At 36.9% G+C, this 10,923-nt stretch overlaps 1 protein-coding gene across 1 annotated transcript in view; it reads right to left on the bottom strand.

Moving 5' to 3' along the window:
* Window positions 1–2,536: 2,536 nt before the first annotated feature.
* Window positions 2,537–10,923, bottom strand: part of LOC148851727 (nifU-like protein 4, mitochondrial) — a 35,990-nt gene continuing 27,603 nt past the window's right edge. The window contains exons 3-6 of the mRNA XM_088944174.1: window positions 10,659–10,834; window positions 3,300–3,403; window positions 3,077–3,188; window positions 2,537–2,861 (exon numbers count right to left, since the gene is read on the bottom strand). Coding sequence (XP_088800300.1) covers window positions 2,799–2,861; window positions 3,077–3,188; window positions 3,300–3,403; window positions 10,659–10,834 — 455 coding nt within the window. The 3' untranslated portion in view covers window positions 2,537–2,798. The remainder of the gene's footprint in view (window positions 2,862–3,076; window positions 3,189–3,299; window positions 3,404–10,658; window positions 10,835–10,923) is intronic.

Raw genomic sequence — 10,923 nt, 5'->3', positions numbered from 1 at the left:
TCCTGATGTAATGGCATTTCCCCATTTAAAAGAATGGCCCTCCCCCTTCCTTGGGAATGAGAATGTTATTTCAACTAATTTTCATTCTGATCTCAACTTTTAGTTGTGTGGATCAGAATCCCATCTCCATTCCTGGTGGAATAATTTGAGGATATGGCCTTCCCCCTTGGTAATGAGAATCCATCACATGATTACTGAATTCCTTTCCCATCTGAACCAGATGGGAAGAATAGACCGTTATGAATCCAATTCCAAGCGTTGGCTAAACAACGCTTTAAAGGCCCAAAATCAATTTTATTGCAAGTCAATACATTCAGCAGGTGTGGAGACAACCCACGGGCCACCATTGCGTGTTGGCAACGAGGATATGTACTCTATGGATTCTAAATTTAGGTGTAAGGTTTCAACCCGCATTCCCATATCCAATTCTTATTTGTTACAAGCAGAGGCACATCTTGCCTCATAAAAACCATTTTAACATCCTGCCAGTGTCATTCCATCAGTTTCTCACCTTAAAATTGTAATGGTCTTGCCAGCTGGTAACCAGGCGATTAGTTCATGTAGATGATGCCCTTGAGATCACCTAAAGCACTAGCTTAGCCAATTCATATAGAGGCCACTTGGCTTTCTTTATCCAACTAGATAAATTCCCTCTTGCTTTTAGGGAAAATGATGCTTGAAACCACAGCAGGTTTGAGCCACACACCCATCTGCCAGATTGAACCGGTAATTTATCATGCGATTGAATCTAAAGGTCCTATTTTTCATCTGCACTTCCACCCTAACCATTTACCAATATTTGTCTCCACTGCTTATCAAAATTAAACACAAAAATCCTAGTTGTCAAGGCGCTGCCTAGGCGCCCTGCCCAAACACCTTTTGGCAACTAGGTGCCCCTCTAGGCAACTAGACACCCACCTAGGTGACAAGAATGACAATGTAGGCACCTTTTATAATATCATTTGTATTGCTGTATCTTATTAATGCATGTGTTAATACATATTATTATTATTATTATTATTATTATTATTATTATTATTATTATACTTTGTTTTAATGTTTTACTATTGAAATTGAAAAGATCAAAGGGCTTTGAGGAGAGAAAAAGAAAAAGAAAAAAAGAAAGGGGAAAGAATAAATAGAATTATAAAGAGGTTCTTTTTTTTCTACTCTCCCTCTAATTGAATAAAACATTAACTCCATCCTTGCTTTTTCTATTTTACTTTCCATCTGGAAGGTCTTCAGGCAACAACCCCCACCCTTCAGGCACGTGGCATTGTAAAATTTCAATAGAAGAATCTTAGAGGAGGTTAAACTCTCCCTCTTGAAAAAGTCTATCTACTCACAAAAAAGTGATAACTCCACTCTCTTAAAATTCACACAGCATCCTAATCCCTAAAAAGTGCCCATTTCAAATGTTACGGTAGTAACTGAATTTTATTCAAACACAACCGTTTCAAAAGTAACAATTAAACAAATAATTTAACTTAAAAATATTCAAAATATTAAATGGATAAAAATAGAAATAAATGAAATTCATAAAAATGACTAAACAATTAATACAAATGGTGTGAATTTCATTCTTTTAGATGAAATAGTTTATTAATTGCAAACTAGATTTAACATTTTTTGGAAGCATAACCTAATTTAGCTTTTAAAAATAAATTTATCAAATAAATAGTAAATACCAATTAAAGTGGGTTGCTGCTTACCAATAAGACCTCTTTTAATCTCTTAAATCATATTAAATACAACATTAATGAATATTAATAGTGATTTTCAAACAAAGTAGGTCATAATAGATTGTCAATTATAAAGATGTACGACCCAAGTTAATTTTTCTAATTTAATTTTTTATAGTTAAATAGTAAATTTTATATTAAATGACACTAGTTGCCCTTTAATATGGGGTCATTCTCTAGATAAAACATGGTAAGTCTCTTAAATCAAATAAAAAACCTAACCTAAATGTCCAATATAAATAATTTAAAAATTGAAATAATTCAGATTAATGGTCTCATACTTGGTACAAGGGTCATTCCTAGTTTATCATATAAAGTTAATAACCTTCTTTAACTACTAATTGATATGAAATTGCTCTATTAAATACTTATTATAGTAGTATTGTTTTTAAAAAGAATGAAATTAATATAAGTAAAAGATTTTTATCTTTTAGATGCGATTATTTGCCATGTTTTTAGAAGAGATTTAATGTTTTTAATAAACAAAATTGCTATTTTTTTCAATTAATATGCATGTTGCAATGGTATACAAAACTAGAGAACTAGGCAACTAGACGCCCCAATTCTGCCCAGAATCACCCAGACGCCTTAAAACCTATGTTTCACATCATGTTAACCATTCATAATCTTGTCAGAAATCATAACCAAGTTGAAACTGCCCTAATCTTCTCCAAGATGCAATGCCAGTCCACTGTCTATTTAAATAAGTTTATAATGTGGCACTAATGATGATTTAATGAACTTCGGCTGGTACAGAAGGTACATCCAACTTCATGTTGTAAACAATGTGAAAGTACGCAAAAGGCTCACACAATCTCTTCATTATGTTGCTTAGTAGAAGGAACCCGAGTAGGAAAGTATAAGATGTGCTCATGGGTATAAAGGAATAAAAGAATGTCACAAGGGCAAAACATGACTCTTGCCATATATGCATCAACTTAAATTGATTCTATCATGATAAAACACTGTAAATTACCAATTGAGAATGAACTTTGAAAGTTAAGTCATTAGCAAACATGAACTGGCTCAAGCTGAGGCATCCGCCTTTTACGAGTGTTACACGATCTGGCCAGTCAATTCTGTCTCTTCATTATCTAGCTCTTGTTCCACTCCCTTAACCTGTAACATTGAAGCTTTTACAAGCATGCCAAAAAGGTAGAACAATGAACTAACAACTAATCTCTAGTTCTCCAACAAGGTTCAAAGTATACTGAAAAATTCAGTATCAAGTGATTAAAAGCACCAAATACTCTTTTTCAGTCAGTGCAAATGTTTTTCAGTCAAACTGTAATATTTATGCAAGTGCAAATGAGTACAAACTTAACAGATCTTACCTCAGGTACATAATGCATAAGCATGTTTTCAATGCCTGATTTCAGAGTGACTGAAGAGCTAGGACAACCACTACAGGCTCCTTGCATCCGTAGCTTGACTATTCCAGTTTCTCTGAGAAATAAACAAAGAAAGCCAAAAACTGAATGCCAGAAACCAAATATATATTTGCCACTACCAATATTAAGAGTCAATAGGAAAAGTTCAACTAGGAGCAAAACCTACACGTCAAATCCTCGATATTCTATATCCCCACCATCATCTTGTACTGCAGGGCGGATACGAGTCTCAAGCAATTCTTTAATCATTGCAACTGTTTCTGAATCATCCTTCAAAATCAAGCACCAGTAAGGGTCATGTCTAGAAAATACACGAACTACATATATAATTAGAAATATTCAGAAAGATAAAATTCTTAAATGCACAAATTTAACAAGTTTAACTTGGCTCCTTAATTTAGGATGCAAGTGTCTATAAAGCTTTCAACTAAAGAATACATAACCAGTTTGAGCATCAGCTTGAGAAAAAAAAAAAACACTCAAGCATTTAATATAATGCTGGTCACATGTCCATCCATAGTGTGTTTTAAAGGATGCCTGCATCAAAAATTCAAGGAGCAAAGTATGCTTGCTGGTGGTCATGACTAAGTATGCTAGTCATAACTTTCTGTGGTGCGTCAAAACCTTCATGACTTCGTTAAAGAAAGAAGAAAAATAGATCATAGCTTTCTGTTCGAAAGACAAAGTATGCTAGTCTAAAATGAAGGTTGAATAAGATTTCCTTTCAAGAAACCCCATCATTTTCCTAAAAAGATATACATGCAGATTTCAATAATAGCAATGTCCACATGACTAATCTCGACTATTGGAGCTTTTCACTTACAAATTAATATGTAAAACTCAACCGACTTAAATGACTCTTGCCAAGTTGTGAGACTCATCCAATCATGTGATCTCACTTGGCCAAGCCTAAGAAATTTCATGTCAACACCATGACTCATATCCTGATGCTTAACAGTCAAGTTAACTCAGATGAGTCACTTAAGTTAACTCCTGATTCACAAGCCTATGGTGCAAACAACAACAAAATCTTCTTAAAATTTAATATGGAACAATCACCAAGTCCCCACCACCACCACCAAAAAAAGAAAAAAAGAGTCAAACAACAAGTAATATAACAAAGATCAAGATGATTCCTAATACCAAATCACACTTGAGGAAAGGCCCTCCAATATAGATCTATATCTACCACCTGGCCATCTTATCAGCCAAAGAATTGTCAGATTAAGGAATCCATATAAATGAAATTTTCACTCTTGATGTCAGAAATTTACCCATCTAATAAAACAATAAAGGAATGGCATGCAGCATGCTAGGAGTATGATGTGCCTCCCAACAAATTATATTCTTCATTTGTTACTAGTTAACTTCAGACATATGCTAATTTTATTCATATAAATAACCACAATTCAACATTTCTATTTCCATTAGTACTTCAACAGTTTAAGGTTAATTTGTAGATGTGCAGCCGAAGTCTATAAAAAGGGAAGTCAAACTCACACTCTCAGGCCATATGGGCCTTCATGTGGCTGTCAACATGGACCTATACCCATTCTAGCAAGCAAAAGAATTTAAAAATTTCCAGCTGAAGTGAGTCCATGTGCCGAGTAGAAGATTCCCTAAATCAAATCGATCAAAGATTTGATTGCATCTTAAAGATTTCATAAAAATTAAGAAGATATGTTAGATTTAATTATATTCGACCTTTTTCTTTATAAGCAGGTATTTCCATGCTAAGCTACACTTACTGGAAAAACAAATATCTAATCTCAAAGAAATATGACATTCATCTATAAAACAATTGCTCAAGCAAATAAGCTAATGGGTACATAACTACAATGCTCTCTCAATATTTTTAAGGGTAAATTACAAAGACCCCCCCTGTACTATGGGGTCAGTGACAACGACCCCCCCTGCACTTTTTTTTGCCACACCCCGAACTTTGGCCATAAGACAAATAACCCCTCAGCCGTTAAGTCAGATAATGGAAACCATTAAATTACCAAAATACCCTGCTAAACTTACTCTTTTTTTTTTTTGCCATTTTCTCTTAAAACCTAACCCAGAAATACCCCCATTACTTCTCAACAAAAAAATACTTCTGCAATCTCGGCTGTCCATTCCGGTGTTGCTCAAGTAAACATATCAAGTTTTCTGTATGGGTGAATGTACAAGATACAGAGAGAACCTTCAATGGGGTAGAACTTGAAGATAGGTTTGAATCATTTCCTGACATCTTGGAAGATCCCAGATAACCCTTCAATGGGGGATTAAAGCACAAGGACCAAAAGGCTTGGGATCTCAGAGATGGGCCCAATGGCTGTGTTGTGCAAGCTGAGTTCGATTAAGAGATTTTGTTCCTCCGTTTGAATTGTCTGATAGGAAATTTAATTAGAAATGATTGAACTGATATGGATACATGTATCTCAGAAATTTTCAGATTACTCGGGCTCTACAGTTGCAAATGGAAGTGCAGAAGAAGCTTATTGAACAGATTGAGGTTGGCTTTTCATCAACCCAGCTTTATTTTAAAGCCAGTTATTATTGGCAAAGAATAATGGATACACATCAGCAACTAGTTTTCTCCTCTAGGTGCAGAGACACACCTACGGATTGAAGTTCAAGGAAAATACCTACAGTCAGTTATAGAGAAAGCACAGGAAACATTGACCGCGTATAATTCATGTGTGGGACTCAAAGTTGCAAAAGCTGAACTCTCTCATCTGGTCTCCATGGTTCTTCCTTCTCAGGACTAACTAAAGGAGGAAATTTTAGCTTACAAGAGGCAGAGAAGCAACCAGTGAGTGGTGTGCATTGTTCAATGGTCAATTTGTTAACATTTTCTAAGATCTGTGAGAGAAAAGAGGAAAAACCACAGAAGCTGGAAGATGGATACCTCAATGAATGTAAAAGGCATTCAAACGTGCATCCATTTATGGAGATCAATCCAAACAGGGGCGACTCAAATGATTGAATCGGTGGACGGAAGCAAAGTGGGAGCACGATCTCTGATGGTAATTCTGTTGATCAGCAATCAGTTAAGAGATTACCAACCCATAAGAAGGATTGTGATAACCAGTTTAGAAAGTCAGGATCAAAGGATGAACTTGATTTTAACAATCAGTATCAGAGTGAAATTGAATCGGGCTTCGAAGAGCTAGACTTGAACAGCAGGGGAGTGGAATCAGGTTACAAGCCTTCCAAGAATTTTGGCTCCTGAAATGTTGTTTCAAGATGCATATCCAGTGATGGGTTTGAAAATTGAATTCTATATATCATATAGAACTGGAAAGTGGTTTAAGTGAACAAAAAAAAAATTGTTCTTGTACAGCTTGTGTGAATACCAACATCACCGAGGCAGAAGGGGTTGTGTGTTTTGGGTCGGTGATCTGATCGATCTTCGGGAATACATCCTGGATGGCAGCCAAGATCTGTACATGAGGGTGGCAGCTTCAGATCTAGGTGTGACAGCTCCAGATGCTTCAGCACAGTGGAGAAGAAAGTGAGGTTCATCTGTAAGCTAAGAGTAAATAATAATATGTTGAGGGCCCGGGAATAGGATCTCGTCACCGGTCAGTCCATGGATAAAACCTCATGTTTTCCCTTGTTCCTTCCTGCTCTTGATGAACCTATCTTGGTGCCTCTGGTGATTTGTTCAAGAGATCACCAACTCTCCTAACTCACTTCTTTAACTGAATATTCGATATCCTCATTCAACAATGGTGTCTCCTTAAATAGGAGATTACAAGAGTCCTAATCTTAGGGAATCTCCTTGCTGAATAGGGAGACTTCCAATTCTATCTTGCTAAGGATAAGATAAGCTAATCCTAATCTGATAACAAGATAAACTAATCCTAATCTGATAATAAGATAAACTAATCCTAATCTGATAACTTACTAACAAGATAAGATAAGAGCAATAGAATAAGATAAGAACAAGCAAGATGATCTAATCTAATCTGGTGGTGGGTCAGGTTCCTGTTGCTGTCGACGGCGATGGTACATCTTTCCGAGGAATGCGTCCATAACATTACTGCCCTCTTGGACTACGAGCTTGTCCTCAAGCTCGAACTCCAGATATGTGGCTTGGAACTCTGTCAATGGGATCCATGTGGCTTCAGCCGATGGTAAGCTACACCATTTCACCAAGACTTCAAGAACTCCTTGATTGATACGAGAACGGATGACAACCTTAGGTTGGGGAATCAGTTTGCCATCTTGCAGGGGTGGCAGGGAGGACTTGGTTCGGAGGAACACCCGTAAATGGTTTCAGCAAGGCGATGTGGAAGACATCATGAATCCGGCTGGTCTCTGGCAGTTCCAGCTGGTAGGCCACATTGCCAATCCGTCGTAGAACCTTGAAGGGCCCATAGGACTTAGGGGCCAATTTCGGGGCAACTATACTAGGACTAGTAATAGCTGCTCGGAGAAGTTGTTGTTGATGTTGTTGATCATGTTGTTGCTTCTGCTGCTGCAGTTGTTGTTATTGTTGGTTGTCTGGCTGCTGTGGCTGAGGGTGTTGCTGCTGCTGTGGACCAAGAAGAGCCTGCTGCTGCTGCTGCTGTTGTTCTCCGGACGGCTCCGTTAAGTCTTGTCGGAGGCTGTTTGTGGTTACAGCCCCTTCTGGATTCCTCTCCCTGTTAGAGAAATACGATTCCAGCAAGCGTCACAGCTCCCGGACATCGTCTTTGACCTCACGAACCTCCCTGCTGGTTTCTACGAGCCTATGCTTCAGTTCGTGGACCCTGGATGATAAATGTTGCAGATCTCCCATGACGACCGGCTCTGATACCAAGATGTTATGGGCCCGGGAGTAGGATCGCATCACGGGTCGGTCCACAGGGAAAACCTCCTGTTTTCCCTTGTTCCTTCCTGCTCTTGATGAACCTATCTTGGTGCCTCAGGTGATTTGTTCAAGAGATCACCAACTCTCCTAACTCACTTCTTTAACTGAATATTCACTATCCTCATTCAATAATGGTGTCTCCTTAAATAGGAGATTACAAGAGTCCTAATCTTAGGGAGTCTCCTTGCTAAATAGGGAGACTTTCAATTCTATCTTGCTAAGGATAAGATAAGCTAATCCTAATCTGATAACATGATAAACTAATCCTAATCTGATAATAAGATAAACTAATCCTAATCTGATAACTTACTAACAAGATAAGATAAGAACAATAGAATAAGATAAGAACAAGCAAGATGATCCTAATCTAATCTGGTGGTGGGTCAGGTTCCTGTTGCTGCCGGCGGCGATGGTGCATCTTTCCGAGGAATGTGTCCATAACATAATATGGGTAAAATTGTCCAAAAAAATATCATAAGGGCAATTTAGGAATTAAAAAATATGATAACTGCAAAATGGAATCTTTTTCGAATATACCTGATAGAAAGTTGATGGAGGGGAGTCTTTGTCTAACGGCCAAAGTTCTGGGGGTATTTGTCGCAAAAAAAAAAAAGTATAGGCAGGTCTTTGTCACTGACCCCATAGTACAGCGGGGTCTTTGTAATTTACCTTTTTTTTAATTTATACTCAAGCCCAATTGAGCAAGGTGGTAGAATTGAGCTTCGATAGTAGTAGGGTGGGCAATCCAGGTTCTTCAGGAATTGGAGGGGTGATAAGAGATGAGACCGGTATTATATGTAGTTATGTACCTTGTACTCGGGCCCAATTGAGCAAGGTGGTTCTGTAAGAGAAGAATTCTTAGCTGCAGTTTTTGGGTTAAAGACAGCTACAGAACTGGGAATTGGGAGATTGGTTCTTGAAGGTGATTCCAAGCTGGTAGTGGGGTGGTTAAAGAAAGGTGAGGGGTGATTTGGCAGCTTAGAAATGAATTCAGGTGCTTCAAGTAGCTATCAAAAGATATGATCATTCAAACAAAGTGGGTTAGCCAAGCAAGGGATTCAAAGACAACGTATGTACCAGGCTCATTTGTAATATAGTTGGGTGGGTCTGTCCTGTAATCTTTTCACAACTTCTTGTAATCTTTTCCTTTGAAGATGTAATGAATGAATGAAATACTTGTAATTTTTTCCTTTTAAGATGTAATGAATGAATGAATTTCTGAGTTGCTGATTTGTTCAGAACTTTTCGGACCTATGGCCCTATGCCTTGTAACTCTAGCCCCAATTGCCTTGTTTCTACAAGCCTAGAAGGAGACTTCAAGAGAAAGTAGAATTTCAAAATCCAAAGACCTCTTCATCTAATTGCGAGTGGGTATAGACAAAGAATAAGCATCAATACACTTAGGAATCATTAGACCGAAACATCCATTTAAACTAGGTAATACAGGATACAAGTGGCTACACCCTGACACAAGCTGGACACCTTAAAAAGTCATTCATAAAAAGAAAATGACTGTTCAAGTGTATTACATCTTCTTATCAACAACAAATTACATAACACACATTTAAATACTTGCTATAAATATCTTTTTGTTCTTTAGGCTCAGTTTGGAAGGAGTACAAATACAAATATGTAGTGCAACACCTTGAATTTTGTATTCTTTTGTATGTATTTGTACTGTACATATTTGTATTTTTACTCTTTCCAAATTGAGCCTTAGTATTTTGAATTAAAAAATACATTCACCATTTAAAGATTAAACAATAAGAACTACCACACTACAAAAACTATGACAGATAGACATCACAAATATCTATTTGTTTTGTTTTAATTTTTGAAAAAAAAAATCCATTGGACTGACCAGTTGTACCTTTTATATGATTTCCTTGTATAATTTAGCGTATGTTTGGTTCCATGGGCATTTCGTGATAGGCATTTTGATAAACGCCACCATGTTATCGCCAAATCAGCATTTATCCTATCATGTCCATCCGCACGCATAGGTATTCACAAAAGCTGGCCTTTATTTACATGCGCACCAACCATTGGAGGAAGCTTCATTTTAACGCTTCCCCCAATGATTCAGCGTTTATTCACTGTTTCACTGATGTGGCGCCTAGTGGTGCCTAGTTGTCAATAAATGGTTTATCAAGTACTTTTCTCGGCTTTGAAGACAAATCAAGTACAAACATTTATTTAATAAACGGAAGCTATACCAAACGCATACTTAGTATTTCAAATATATTATTATATTAAAAATATCAAATTATTCCTATAGAAATTGAAAAAAAAAAAAACATCTAGTTTATTGTTTTTATGAAATTTTGAAGAGAGATTCCGTTTCTGTTCTTTCCTAGCAAGGCAATCTTCTCGCCCCCCCCCCCTCATTTGTTTTTTTATCATAGTTGTCCTTCTCTTATTTATTTGTTGGTTTCAAAGTGTCAGCCAAAAATTACACATGCCAAATGCTTCATATACTCTGAATTTAACATTCAGACAAAAGAAAATCAAAATCAAAAGTTCCAAGGTCTCACCAACTTATAGTCACAGAAATTTGACACTGAATGAAGGTTTATTTTGTTTTCAATTGCTAGCAAAAGGAAGCACTTCAGTAAAAACAACTTGGTTTCATTGGAAGCCAATAAACAAGGACAGAACAAAACAAAGTCAAAATGATACCTCATGAATGGCAGTGTCCATGGAAGCTGCCATATTGGCATCTAGAAAGAGTGGCTGACAAGAAGAATAAAAGTCCATAATAGCTGCAAAAATTTCAGGTTTTAGAAGATCCCAAGAAGTTTCATCTGACTTTGTAACTGTTAAAAAATCTGACCCAAAAAACACTCGTGTAACTCCTGCATCAAAAACAGAAAACGGGGTTAGATCAATATTGCTCACCCATCTTTTATCTATTTCTAGCAAGAGTGAAACGAAGAAAAGCGAA

Source organism: Nelumbo lutea, chromosome 5 (assembly GCF_056320005.1).
Source record: "Nelumbo lutea isolate HS-2025 chromosome 5, American lotus-T2T, whole genome shotgun sequence".
In the NCBI taxonomy this organism is placed as follows: domain Eukaryota; kingdom Viridiplantae; phylum Streptophyta; class Magnoliopsida; order Proteales; family Nelumbonaceae; genus Nelumbo; species Nelumbo lutea.
This window is presented reverse-complemented; position numbering and strand designations above follow the sequence as displayed.